Source organism: Bufo bufo, chromosome 1 (assembly GCF_905171765.1).
Source record: "Bufo bufo chromosome 1, aBufBuf1.1, whole genome shotgun sequence".
NCBI lineage: Eukaryota > Metazoa > Chordata > Amphibia > Anura > Bufonidae > Bufo > Bufo bufo.
The window spans coordinates 83,572,799-83,587,967 of NC_053389.1; the positions used below are offsets into that span (position 1 = coordinate 83,572,799).

The window sequence follows — 15,169 nt, forward strand, 5'->3', positions numbered from 1 at the left end:
GAGCATTCCGTTCAGTTACGTTTTGTCCCTATTGACAATGAATAGGGACAAAACGGAAGCGTTTTTTTCCCAGTATTAAGACCCTATGATGGATCTCATTACCGGAAAATATTAACGCTAGTGTGAAAGTAGCTTTTGTTAGCTTCATTCATTTTTTCTCCGCATTATACACTGCTCATAACCCTGGCTATGACTAGCCTGCAATCCAGCAGCAGTTGCCATGTCCAGACCACCAGAGAGGCCAGCAAAGGAGACAATATGGAGAATCACAATGCATTAGTAAGTGCCTTGTATTCACTTTTAGAGATGAGCTAAGTTCCTAAAAATTCTATGCAGCTGCTTTAACAAGTGGAAAAAAAATAAATAAAAATTTGCTTAGTGATGAATTACTTAGTCTCAAAGCGCATTTTTTTTTTTTTTGTATGTAACGGGTGCAATGTCAGGGAAAGGCTATTTCGCCACCCCAGTCATTGAACTCTAGATGCCTCACTGATCGCGGTGTACGAGATCAATATTAAAGCATTTTAGGGGTTGCTCGTTAACATCACATTGGCCGCAGTGGTGACGTCATAGGTCACCGCACATGAGATTTTGCACGGCCATCTCCAAGCAAGATGGCCGCGGCAGCCTCTTCGCGCTCAAGTGAATGAGGAAAATATGATTTTTGTTTTTTATCGCCATTTCAGGGAAAATTGATTCGTTCCCACGAAGCACGAGGAAATTCGGCTTTGCAGGGAATCAAATTTTTGCTCAACACTATTCACTTTGTCTACATGGTAAAATGCCATTTGCTGAAGTGAGACAACCCCTTTAAGTTATTTCTAATTAAAACCATTTGCAAATGCACTTTTTAAAAAAAAAATTATATACATAGTTAATACGGTTGAAAAAAGACATACGTCCATCAAGTCAACCAACCATGTAGTGGAAATATTCTGAAACTAAAAAAAAAAAAAAACGTGTGCACATACCATTCAACGTTATAAATATTAAAATGAATTAAATTAAAATTATTTTCACTCAAAGTTTTTTTTTTATTTTTTTTTTACCTCTTTCTGGATTATATACTCTGCATATCTCTTTTTCTGGGCTACTGCCCTGTCCCTCCCAAGATGGCAACCAAGTACTTTTCTTCCAACAATTATGAAGGGAATGCCGGAATACTCATTTAGGCAAACATTATTAATTACTGGTCCTTCCCAATGCACGGTAACCTTTGAAGTGGGCCTGAATGCTTAAAAATATTAACACAGAAAACGTTAACAGGTTTTCAATTACATAATTCTAAAAACATAAACTGTGTATAGTTGGATATGTACTTCAAAAAATTCTATAGCGTGGACCACATACATATTTTGCATTACCTGATCAGTTTTAAAGAGGACCTTCCACCGCTCCTGACAGGTCTGTTTTAATAGCTTCCTGCATTCCCCATGTAATAATAATTCTGTAGCATCTATTCTTATGGCTCTATGTTGTTCCATTCCTTTATTTCTACTAGAAGTTATAGATGAATTGCTATTAGCCTTCAGTAAGGGTACAGAGGGGAGGTAACCAGTTGGGGGGTGTCCCTGAACAGACTGACTCTATCCAATCAGTGCTGCCATTTCAGACTGTGCAGTACAAACCCCCCCCCCCCAACTGATTACCTCGCCTCTGTACCCTTACTGAAGGCTAATAGCAATTCATTCACAACTTCTCACGTCAGGCTACTTTTACACTCGCATTTGGTGCAGATCCGTCATGGATCTGCACAGACTGATCCATTCAGATAATACAACCGTCTGCATCCGTTCAGAAACGGATCCGTTTATGGATTATCTTTAACATAGCCAAGACGGATCCGTCATGACACCATTGAAATTCAATGGAGAACGGATCCGTTTTTTTTATTGTGCCGGATTGTTCGTAGAAAATGGATCCGTCCCCATTGACTGACATTGTGTGTCAGAAAAGATCCGTTTGGCTCAATTTCGTCAGAACGGACACCAAAACGCTGCAAGCAGCTTTTGGTGTCCACCTCCAAAGCGAATGAGACGGAACGGAGGCAAACTGATGCATTCTGAGCGGATCCTTTCCATTCAGATTGCATTAGTGGGCAAAACTGATCTGCTTTGGGCCGGTTTGAGAGCCCTGAACAGATCTCACAACGGACCCAGAAACGCCAGTGTGAAAGTAGCCTCAGGAGTGGTAAAAGATCCTTTTTAAGTGAAAAAAATGGCCTATACAAATACAATAGAGAGACACCTAGAAACCAAAATGTTTAAGTTGTGTTCATTATATAAAAAGGTGCTAACAAAACAGGTTCTTCTTCGAAGAAAGTCAATATCTTGTGATCTCTGCGGGAGAGCATATAGACATAGGCTAACAACCTATCATAGCAGTCAGGCATATCCTATCATGTAACATGGGCTCCGGACTGACTAGTACGTACAGTCGTGGCCAAAAGTTTTGAGAATTACATAAATATTGGAAATTGCAAAAGTTGCTGCTTAAGTTTTTATAATAGCAATTTGCATATACTCCAGAATGTTATGAAGAGTGATCAGATGAATTGCATAGTCCTCCTTTGCCATGAAAATTAACTTAATCCAAAAAAAAAAACCTTTCCACTGCAATTTCATTGCTGTCATTATAGGACCTGCTGAGATCATTTCAGTATCTGTCTTGTTAACTCAGTGAGAATGTTTGACGAGCACAAGGCTGGAGATCATTATGTCAGGCTGATTGGGTTTAAAATGGCAGACTTGACATGTTAAAAGGAGGGTGAATGCTTGAAATCATTGTTCTTTCCATTGTTAACCATGGTGACATGCAAAGAAACGCGTGCAGACATCATTGCGTTGCATAAAAAATGGCTTCACAGGCAAGGATATTGTGGCTACTAAGATTGCACCTCAATCAACAATTTATAGGATCATCAAGAACTTCAAGGAAAGAGGTTCAATTTCTTGTTAAGAAGGGCTTCAGGGTGTCCAAGAAAGTCCAGCAAGCGCCAGGATCGTCTCCTAAAGAGGATTCAGCTGCGGGATCGGAGTGCCACCATGCATAGCTTGCTCAGGAATGGCAGCAGGGCAGGTGTGAGCGCATCTGCACGCACAGTGAGGCGAAGACTTTTGGAAGATGGCCTGGTGTCAAGAAGGGCACAAAGAAGCCACTTCTCTCCAAAAGAAACATCAGGACAGATTGATCTGCTGCAGAAAGTATGGGGAATGGACTGCTGAGGACTGGGGCAAAGTCATATTCTCAGATGAAGCCTCTTTCCCGATTGTTTGGGGCATCTGGAAAAAGGGCTTGTCCGGAGAAGAAAAGGGTGAGCGCTACCATCAGTCCTGTGTCATGCCAACAGTAAAGCATCCTGAGACCATTCATGTGTGGGGTTGCTTCTTATCCAAGGGAGTGGGCTCACTCACAATTTTGCCCAAAAACACAGCCATGAATAAAGAATGGTACCAAAACACCCTCTAACAGCAACTTCTTCTAACAATCCAACAACAGTTTGGTGAAGAACAATGCATTTTCTAGCACGATGGAGCACCGTGCCATAAGGCAAAAGTGATAACTAAGTGGCTCGGGGACCAAAACGTTGACATTTTGGGTCCATGGCCTGGAAACTCCCCAGATCTTAATCCCTTTGAGAACTTGTGGTCAATCCTCAAGAGGCGGGTGGACAAACAAAAATCCACTAATTCTGACAAACTCCAAGAAGTGATTATGAAAGAATGGGTTGCTATCAGTCAGGAATTGGCCCAGAAGTTGACTGAGAGCATGCCCAGTCGAATTGCAGAGGTCCTGAAAAAGAAGGGCCAACACTGCAAATACTGACTCTTTGCATAAATGTCATGTAATTGTCGATAAAAGCCTTTAAAACGTATGAAGTCCGTGTAATTATATTTCACTACATCACAGAAACAACTGAAACAAAGATCTAAAAGCAGTTTAGCAGCAAACTTTGTGAAACTAATATTTTTGTCATTCTCAAAACTTTTGGCCAAGACTGTACTATGGGTTGTATCACTTCAGCAAATGGTCTTCATCATGTAGAGAAAGATAATACAGGGCACTTACTAATGTATTGCGATTGTCCACATTGCCTCCTTTGCTGGCTGAATTCATTTTTCCATCACATTACACACTGCTCGTATCAAGGGGTTACGACCACCTGCAATCCAGCAATAGTGGCCGTGCTTGCACAATATAGGAAAAAAAGTTGGACTCTCTGGTGACCAGGGACATGGGAAGTGCACATAGGCGAGAACTTTTTCCTACAGTGCGCAAGAACGACCAACGCTGCCGGATTGCAGGGTGGTCGTAACCTCTGGATACAAGCAATGTATAATGTGATGGAAAAATTAATCCAACCAGCAAAGGAGACAATATGGACAATCACAATACATTAGTAAGTGCCTTGTATTAACTTTCTCTACATGATAAATGCCATTTGCTGAAGTGAGACAACCCCTTTAAAAGATTTCAGAGATTTTAATACAGATGACCTATCCTATCAGTGGGTCCGATACCCGGATCCCCCCCAACCAGCTGTTTGAGAAGGCACCGATGTGGCCTTCTCCCTGCTCACCATGCACAGTGCCACACATTGTATAGTGGTTGTGCTTGGTATCGCAGCTCAGCCCCATACACTTAGGTCATCAGTATAAAAATCTCAGGAAAACCCCTTTAAAGTGCACCTAAGCGTTACGTTATTAAGTCACACAGTGTGTGTATATGAAGAATAACACTATTATTTGACTTGTATCTGCCATTCTGTAGAAGCTTTCTTATATGAATACTAGAGCTCTAGCTTTCAGTTCTCTTATCCACTGCACACAGTAGGTAGAGGGACTGCAGGTAGAGAATCTGCTTTCTTACTTTCTTTTCCTGGCTCTAAAGCATTATAGAGGACATTACAAATACTAACCTGTAAGGATGTGAATAAAGCACTTTGTCTGAGATATAAACTTTCTATTTAGTTGCTGCAGTCTGTCTGGCCCTCCTGCTCACATCTCCCCCACCCCCTTTATAGACTTATTGACAAGTGTAATCTGATACTTCTGTGATCTGCTCTTGAGATGGATTCAGGAGAAATCTCATCTGATCAGTTATTAAATATTTTTTGGAGCTGTAGGTGTTGATGGAAGAAGGGATAGCTCACTATTTAGATAAAAATTCTGCTGACTGGTATCCAGTTTATCACTTTTACCTTCATATTTTAAGTGATTTGCATGGAAGTACACCTACTGATAATTTGACTTTCTGAAGCCCATGGCAGCACCAGGAGAGAGGGTTCACCTCCCAGGACAGGAAACTCACAGATAAAAATTTTTTTTGTCTCCCATCACCCTCAGTGGTTTGCAGAGAAGAGAGGTCGATAACAGGGATCCAAATAGGCCTCTATGATGAACCTTCTCTTTTTCCCCACCCAGTGCCACCTTAATCAACAAAGAAGGAACACAAAAAGGAGAGAATTATCAGATTGCTGCCATGGACTATGGAAATCACCTTTTTCCCTTCACCTATGCAATCTGCCCAAATTTTCCCCTCTCTGCTATGCAATCTGCCCAAAAAAGGGAACATGACCTTTTCCATTCCTGAATTGCATCCAATTAAGGTAAAACACATCTTCTAACACAGACAATTAAACTGTTTTTCCTACTTTTTTTTTGGGAAGGGAGGGGGGGGGGGGTTCGGAGGGAAATCCCATGCCGTCATGGGGGATTCATGAAAAGGAAATTACTCGTAAGTAATATGGTTTTTCCCTTTCATCCTCCGTGACAGCATTACCACGAGATATACCAGATTATAATGTTTAGGGTGGGACTATAGCCTGCAAGACTTTCGTACCAAAAACCAGGTCTTGACTAGCATTAGTATCAACTATGTAATGTTTGATAAATGTATGTGGACTCGTCCATGTTGCTGCTTTGCAGATTTTCTCTATGGATGCATTTGCTCTTTCAGCCTAAGATGTTGAGACAGACCTCGTAGAGTGGGCTCGCAGAGGAGTTTTGCAAAGAAAGATAGTCGAACCTGTAAAGAAAGGTTCGACTATCTTTAGGGCCTGAAGCTCACTTACTGTGAGTGCAGATAATAGCCACTAAAAATAACGTCATGACAGAGATATCTTAGAGAGGTCTCAGTCAGTGGTTCAAAGAGAGAAACTGTCAATCCTGACAAGACTAAGTTGAGATCCCAAGGAGATACAATTGGTCTTAGGGAAGGCCTCAACCTATCTGCCCCCTTGAGAAAATCGGATAATCCATGTGTGATCAACAATTTTTTATTTTTATTTTTTTAATCGAAAACTGAACTTAATGCAGAGACATGAACTCTCAAGGTATTAGAACGTAACCCTTTTTCGAACCCTGACTGAAGAAACCCTAGTACAGTCTGAATGGAATACATCTGTGCAAATTGTTTTTTTATTAATTACACCAGCAACAAAATCTCTTCCAAACCTTAGAATACAATTTTAGAGGTTACTTCCTTTCTGCTGGCTGCCATGGTGTTGACTATAGCATCAGACAGGCCTTTGGATTTTAATGTCAACCTTTCAGATTCCATGCAGCAAGCTGTAAACTCTATATTCTGGGATGGAACTCCGGACCTTGGGATAATAGATCCTGTGCCCAAGGAAGCACCCAAGGGCTATAGACTAAGATGAGTTTCAAAACAGGGAACCAGGAGTTTTTCGGCCATAAAGGGGCTATCAAGATGACACATGCTTTTTCCTGACAAATCTTTTTTAGAACCCTGGGAATAAGCGGAAAGGGAAGAAATGCATAGGCAAGATGAAAATTCCATCTTTGGGCCAGTGCATCTACCCCTATGTTTCCATTGATGGGGTTGAGGGAGAAGACATTTTTGAGCTTTGTATTCTTCGCTGACACAAACAGGTCTACTTGGGGAGTTCCCCATCTGTCTGCTATCTGGAGAAAAAGGGGTTCAGGGGAACTCCGCTTAGAAAATCTGCTTTTACATTTAGGGAGCCTTTTAAATGTATTGCAGATAGGGACCTCAGATGCATCTCCACCCAAGAAAAAATAATAATTCTGTCACCTGATTTAGAGCTACACTGCTTGTCCCCCCTCCCCTGCCGGTTTAGACTGGCCACTACGGTCGTGTTGTCTGATCTCACTTGTATGTCCTTGCTTCTAGGTGTTGAAATATAGCTTTTACTGCCTCCCAGACTGCGGTTAATTCCCTCAGATTTGAGGATAGACATACTTGTTCCTTGGACCACTGACCTTGGAAAGAGCATTGAGAGCAATGAGCCCCCCAACCCCAAAGGCTTGCATCCATTGTAATTATTTCCAGGTACCTGGGACTCCAGGTAACCCCCTTCTGCAGATGATCTGGGTTTATCCACCACTGCAGAATCTGTACTACAGACGGAGAAACAGAAATTTTGACTCATGTTCCAATTTTCTAGTAGCCACAGCTGAAATACTTAAGAATGGAACTGGGCCCATTTTACTGCTGGGATACAGGCAGTTAGTTAGAGTGCCTAGGAGTTTCATGGCCCCTCCGATTGTACAAAACAAAAGAACAAGGAATTTTGAAACCTTGTCTACTACGCTTGAAATTTTTTGAGAGGGAAGAAAGATTTTTTGACACGACGAATCTAGCAATAACCCCCCCAAAAATTTAGATTTTGAGACGGATTGGGGTTTGCCTATTTGATACAGGATCTGACAAGTTCGAAACAAGCTGTAGAGATTCTTTTGAATTTCCTACTACTAGAAGATTGTCTAGTTAGGGAATAATTATGATGTTTAGCCTTTTTAGAGGAACAAATACCTTTACCTTTAAATACCCTTGGAGCGGAAGTGATTCCGAAGGGGAGAACCTGGAACTGGAAAGGTTGAAGAGCCCCTCCCAAGAAAACTGCTATCCGAAGGAAATTTTGAGCCTTTCACTTACTGGAATATGATAATGTGTCTTTTAAATGTAAAGAAGCCAGAAAGTCTCCTTCTTTTAGCAGATTTATGGTAGATTTTATAAACTCCATTTTGAATTTTTCGTATTTGATGAATTTGTTTAGGCTCTTCAGGTTTATTATTAGACAGATTTTTTTTTTTTTACAAAAACAAAGCAACAACAACCTGTTCGTTGTTGATGTAGTGGGACCGGAACAATTGCATTTAGAGCCAACAGCTCCAAAATGCCCTCCTCCAGTTTTTCTTGTAGAAAAGTTGATTTCTAGATCGTGGTAACCTTGAACAAACACATCTATAGGTGGAGGAAGACGGAAGGCAATGTCCTAGCCTACTGATATAATATTTAGAACCCACGGATTCATGGTAATTTATTCCCATTCCTTTGCAAAGAATTGTAATCTTCCTCCCACCTGATGCCTAGTGTCCTTGATTAGAGGTGTCAGAGCTCTTGGGGTTCAACAAGAAACCTTTCCCTTTGGCAACTTTTGGACTTTTACCCCTGTCAGATCTTTTAGACTGGAAGTAACCTTCTTTCTTAATTTTCCGAAAGGGAAATATTCTTTCATTTGTTACCACCGGAAAAGATTTTATTAGAGTCAGAAGCCTTCTCCAAAATCCTTTCCAGGTCCTGACCAAACATTACATTTCCATTAAAAAGGGAGACTACACAGTTTCATTTTTGAGCTGATATCTCACGTCCAAGATTTTAACCACAGAGCCTTTCTAGAAACGACAGATAAAGCTGTGGTTCTAGCCATCATGCTAACGGATTCAACGGTAGCATCTGACAAAAATTCTACTGCCTTAAAAGGGGTTGTCCGGGATCAAAGTAATTTTTAAAAATGTTAATCACCTTGACATGCCACAGTAAAGTCATCCTGATGCTTTGTGTATTTTTTTTTTCATCTCTGTTGCTCCTACGAGTCCCTAACGCTGCTGTCGGTATTGTTTACATATACGCTCCTGCGCTTTGTAATTTCCGGCTGCATTGCCTTATGGGTCCCACAAGTGACTCTACAGCTGGACCTCACGAGCCTTACCACTCCCCCTAATCAGTATTGCGCCTCCTGCCACTCATACTCATCAGTATTCCTCCTCTAAAACCGCCTTTTTCTAAGCCTACAAGATGAATCCCTCATTGCTTCTATGTATCTGCTCTCTGCTAGCATTGGTGGTTTAGCTCCAAAATTTCCCTCCTGACAGCCTCCTTGCTAGCTCCAGAACGCCCCTGTGTGCTGGCGATATCACCGGGCTCCTTGCCAAGTGGAAGAAGAGACTTAGCACACCAGTAAGGAGCCCGATACGTCTCTTGCTGGGCGAAAAAACTCACTTCCGGTCCTTGATTGCTGCATGAGGAATTCGGGCATCAAAAGGCAAAGCAATGAAGGTAAAACCCACATGGAAGTATGCTATTAGTGAAATGGATCCTATTAACAAATAATCTCCAAACCTGGACAACCCCCTTAAGTACTGTAAAAGAGGGACAAGAATTTACTTTTTTTTTATCCATGGGGTCTTTTATGGACCTCAAGTCCTCAAAGGGAAGGGCATTAGATCCTTTCATCAATTTGAATAGGGAAACGTCTAGTTTAGGACAAGATGTTAACAGCGTTTCATCTTCCTCATTGAAAGGGAGTCTATGCTTAATTGTCTTGGGAATAAATAGCTTCCCATCTGGAACTTTTTCCGTTGTTCAAGGCCACTAAACATTTCATCCTGAACTGACCTTTGTACCTTCTTATCTGAGAGATTCATGGTCGCTCTGACTGCTTTAATCCTTTAGTATCTTCAGAAGAAAATAAAAATCTTAAATTCAGTATCAGACCCAGAAGAATCGTCCAAGTACAGGACTTTCAGTTAAGGTCAAACGCATTTCTTGTCCGATTACGCTTTTTTAGTTCTTCTCTAATAGAGGGAACTAAATCCTTTGCCATGGTAGAAGTACAGTTTTTGCTAAGTTTGTGTAAGATTCAGGTAATTTTAAAGAACAAACGCAGACCTAAGATCAGAGGGCGATTTCCGCCTTGACCAGCGTGCCAATTAAGCTCCGCCCACTCCACGCACCATTGCTTGTCCGTAGGCCAGAAGTCGCCGCTGGAACGCACGTGAAATGCAGGGCGGCTTCCTGTGACGTCACCACTAGAGCCGAACCTATCGGATTGCAGCAGAGGGCCTGCACATGACCGGAGGGACTCCTTGAATTTCCGGTCTCCACATGGAATCCCGTCGAACGCGCAGAGCGGGAGAGAAGGAGCAGTTAATCCCAGCATGTAGCGGACTATCCAGCAACCTCAGGTACGCAACAAGGGAACGGGTTGCTGCCTGCTTCCCCCATGTGGCCATAGGCATAAAAAGTTAAAACAGCTGCCTCTGTCTGCCTCCATAGACGCGGTCTCACAGCAGTTGCCATGAGAAAAAAAAACTTGTCTCCCACCTGGAAGGGACAGGAAGACACTGAGGAGGAGCCGGAGGAGGGTCAAATTTATTCTTCCTGTCCCTACCTGGTTGGAGGCGGGTCATCTCTCATGGTAATGCAGTCATGGAGGATGAAAGGGAAAAAGCAAGCTATAAAAACGAAAGCTCAGCGATGGGCCAAGGCTGAGAGGCTGCATAGAGGTACAAGCCTCAACTGACAGCATAAACCAGAAAATGTTCTTAAAGTCTCAATCTCCTTGCTAAACAAAAGAGAATACCCTAAAAGACAAGCGGCCTGGGTGTGGTCCCATATTAAGGTCTAGACCGACTCTTATAGGTATAGGATAACCATAAGTAAGAGAAGGAAGACAGAGTAAAATAAAATTCTAAGCTCAAGCATAATATTCAAGCCTGGATTAGATAGAAGCTCCATTCACTTCACATCAAGCAAGAGAAGGAGATTAAAAGCTGTGTACCGCATCATTTACCTCCCCAAATACCCGTTAGGGCTCATTCAGATGACCATAGAGAGAGCCACACATGTATGGCCACATACTAGAAAAAAAAGAAACATTTTTGTTGGCTGCTGGATCCACTTTTGGCTTTGAAAACCTGTAGCTGTGTTTCCAGCCGTAGGGGTTTATCCATGTTGTAGTACCACTGCAGCTTTTGCTACGTGACCTCAAGCTTGTCCACAAACCATAACCCACACAGATGATTTTTAATACAGAGTGACATCCCTACATCCCTGTAAGACAACTGCTGGAGACAATTGTCTCCAATGTCATCTTGGTCTGTGTTCCTTGAGACACAATCCAAAGTAGTGCATGCCCCGAGTGTGACCACACAGACCCGTAAGTCCATGGTCCGTATGAATGCCACTGTTCATTTCTATGAGCCCATGTGCAGTTTGTTATACACGGAAAAAAAATACAGCAGTATAAACAGGTCCGTATAGGACTTAAACGAACGTTTACAGAAATCTGTGCAGTAAGATCACCTTCATCCCCAAAATGTTTCTGCTTTTCTACAACAACAAAATTAGAGGCTGTGTATTCCTCAAACTCATCGACGGCCTGCATCGCATTCTCCAACGAATCCAGAGTTTGCAGTTGGAGAATTTCGAGGGTGGGCGTCAGCTCCTAATAGAAAAAATTATTTACATATAAAGAACATTTAGTATACCTACAGTATATTGTAGATAGAATCAAGTAAAACATGACCCTAAGGGCCCATTCAGACGGCTATGGTGCTTTGCGGATCCACAAAACACTGATACCAGCCATGTGCGTTGCGCAATTTGCGAACTGCACATGGCCGCAACCATAATAGAAAATGCCTATTCTTGTCCGTGGACAAGAATAGGACATGTTCTATCTTTTCTGCGGAGCCACGGTACGGAATAACGGATGTGGACATGGTGTGCTGTCCGCATCTTTTGAGGGCCCATAGAAATAAATGGATCCGCATAACTTCCGCAAAATTGCGGAACGGGTGCGGATCCATTCATACGGCCGTGTGAATGAGCCCTTAGGATGATAAAACATGGCTTATCACAAGTATGGAACAGGTAAAACAAATATTTCAACGTCACAAATATCTCAAAAAGTGAAATTAAAGGGGTTTATGACCTATCCTGAAGATAAGGTCATCAATATCAGATTGGTGGGGGTCCGACACCCAGCACCTCCGTCGATCAGCAGTATGAGGAGATGGAGTGCGCAGTGCGTGCATGTGCTGTCTCCCCTCTCTCTGCCACAGACCGCAGAGGTGAACAGGTGGAGAGAAGGGAGACGGCACGTGCACGCTGCACGGTCCGTCTCCTCATACAGCTGATCGGCGGGGGTGCCGAGTGTCGGACCACTGCCATTCCGATATTGATGACCTATCCTGGGGACAGGTCATCAATATTAAAAGCCCAGAGAACCCCTTTAAGACAAGAATTACAGCAAATAAAATTATTGATGGGGTATCCCAAAAAATTTAAAACTGTTTTTACTCACATATCATGAGGACTTCCCTTTCTGCGTGTGGACAGCAACTCATTTGGCCCCTGCAATTAGCTCTGGCTAACCCCTTTCTCCCCTGCCTAGAAAATAGCCCCTCACATATACATATAGTATGTAATCCTGAGGATAGGTCATCAATAGTAAAAGCCCAGAGAACCCCTTTAAAGGATTTATCCAGGAATTACTATTGAAGACCTATCTTCTGTATAGGTCATCAATATCAGATCAGCTGTTAGAAGAGGCTGGTGCGCCATGTACGCTGCAGCCTCTTCCTAGGCCTGTAGATGTCACCCTACATCGGTCACGTGGTCTATTTGCAGCTCAGTCCCATTCAAGTCAATAATGCTGAGCTGCAATACCAAGCACTGCCACTATACAATGTATGCTTGGAAAGCTGCGGGGAGCCCGCAGCACTGACCAGAGCTACGGTGAGCTCAGGGATGAAACAGCTGATCCGCAGGGATGACGAAAGAAATACTCCCACTGAGATAATACCAAAATGCTAAAGGACCGCTGTAAGGGCTGTGGTTGCTAATGACAGCGCTCAAGGGGTAAACAGCCATGATCGGAGGTATCTCCAATCCTGACCATTACAGAATGGTGCAAATTACAGCCATCACCCACTGCTGATGGTGCGAGTGGAGTTCCTGTGCTGTGCCATAGGACAGTCAGGGAAGTATCCCACATGCGCTGCAAAGAAAAACTGCATTAACACGACAAAATTACTGAAATATTAAAACCAGAAGCCATACTGTACCAAATCTGAAGTTTCCTCCACCACAGTGCATATGACATCTTCAGACAGCAAGTCCGAATCTATTAAGATAGTTTCTGCCATAATGTCCTGTAAAACAAATGATACAGCAGCCTCAAGAGAAGTTCTGACAACCATCACTGGATATTCCCATATAGCAGATTTGTTGTAGAGGCTACAGACCTGAACCAAAGGGACTTGTGAGTCCGGGTCAGTGCTCGGGCCAGGAGAGCTGTAATATGGGAGCAAAAATGCACCCGATATCTATTCATTTGAACAGGGATCTGATCATGGAGTCCAACTCCTGGGACCTTCCACTCATCACCAGACGTGGATCCAGGGTGCCCTGAATGGATGGAGCAGAGGTCGAGCATGCTTGGTGCCTCTCCATTCATCTCTATGGGATTGCCCCAGATAGCTGAGTGCTGCACTTCGGCAGTCCCATAGAGATGAACGGAACAACGGTGATCCAGCTTGACTGACACTCCATTCATTTAGGAGGACACAGGACCCCCTACTGTCATGACCGGTGGAAGTCCTAGAGGTCACTCCACTCCCCCACCAATCGGCCTCTTATACCTACAAATACCTGTGGTGACATAACATATATTGCTCGCTTACTACCCCCACCAATGTGATTATGATGACCAATCCTGGAGGATAACCCCTTTAACATTTATTGGCGATTTTAAAATACATCCCATACCCAAAATGCCTAAAGATCCCAGAGTTACTAAGGCCCTGGGAGGCTGGGGGCCTGAGGTTAATAAGACCATGCAGTCAGGAGTAGCAGTGATACAGCAGAGAGCATCTATCACTTTACCTGACTGCTGTGCATTCACCCCACCCAGGGTCTTATTAATGCCAAGCCCCCAGCCCAATGTCCACCTCTATTGACCATGTCACTGACCAAGAGACTGCTTCACCCTCCTCCCCAGCAGTTAGGCCACCTGCACATGTGCTGTTTTTCTGCGCAGAATCCCGTGCGGTATAACCACAGCACAGTACAGCACCAGCAAAGTGTCTGATATTACACAAATCTCATGTACACTTTGCTCATTTTTTGTCTGTGCAGAAATTGGGCTGCCGTGCGGATTTCTAAATCTGCAGCATGTCAATGATGTTTGCAGTTTTGGCTGCGGATGTCACCCTTTTCCAACGAAGGATGAGATCCAAGGCAAAAGTGCATCAAATCAGAAACGCACATAAATCCGCACAGAAATTTGTGCGGATCTTATGTGTGTTCACCAGCACCAGTGTGCTTCCCGAGGTTGTGGGGAAAATCCTCCTCTGTGCCAACCATGTGTAGGGAGGCTGCTCAGTACTCACTCTGTTGTGCCGCCGACTCCACTGCTCTCATGTGACTGCCAGGACTGGATGCAGACTCTGCCCCGGTCCTGACTGGAATTGTTCCCGAGTCTTCTGCTGTAAATGCAGCAGAAAAAAATAAATAAATAAGATTGTTTTCTATTAAAGGACAATTATTGATTTTAATCTGCATTCTCTTCATGTTTATTTTTATCTGGACATAACTTTTTTATTTTTCTGTCAGTGTGTAGACGTAAGAGGTTTTCCTTTTTTTTCTGGGACGAATTGTAATAAAAAAACACGTAATTAGACTTACTGGTAGATCCTCGGGTAATGACCTCTGCAGGGGCAGGAATACACAGAGAGCGAGTGAAAAGCACCTGCCCACTCTCTCCCTTCAATGTTCACAAATTACCTAAGTGGGAGCTATCAAGTATTAACAATATCGATATATACATAAAAAAAAAAAAAAATTAAGTATTAAATTCACACTCATAAGTACATTAAGGGAGGGAATATACAGCCAGGTCCATAAATATTGGGACATCTACACAATTCTAACATTTTTGGCTCTATACACCACCACAATAGATTTGAAATGAAACAAACAAGATGTGCTGTAACTGCAGACTGTCAGCTTTAATTTGAGGGTTTTTACATCCAAATCAGGTGAACGGTGTAGGAATTACAACAGTTTGCATATGTGCCTCCCACTTGTTAAGGGACCAAAAGTAATGGGACAATTG

General features: G+C 42.8%; 1 protein-coding gene across 2 annotated transcripts in view; it reads right to left on the minus strand.

Annotated features, from left to right (window-relative positions):
- LOC120996946 overlaps positions 1-15,169 on the minus strand; it is an 80,962-nt gene that overhangs the window by 29,991 nt on the left and 35,802 nt on the right. The window contains exons 2-5 of one of the 2 annotated variants that reach the window (XM_040426826.1): positions 14,445-14,540; positions 13,119-13,205; positions 11,353-11,494; positions 1,050-1,234 (exon numbers count right to left, since the gene is read on the minus strand). In XM_040426826.1, the coding sequence (XP_040282760.1) occupies positions 1,050-1,234; positions 11,353-11,494; positions 13,119-13,199 (408 nt within the window). In that variant the 5' untranslated portion in view covers positions 13,200-13,205; positions 14,445-14,540. The remainder of the gene's footprint in view (positions 1-1,049; positions 1,235-11,352; positions 11,495-13,118; positions 13,206-14,444; positions 14,541-15,169) is intronic. The other variant, XM_040426833.1, reaches the window with a different exon arrangement.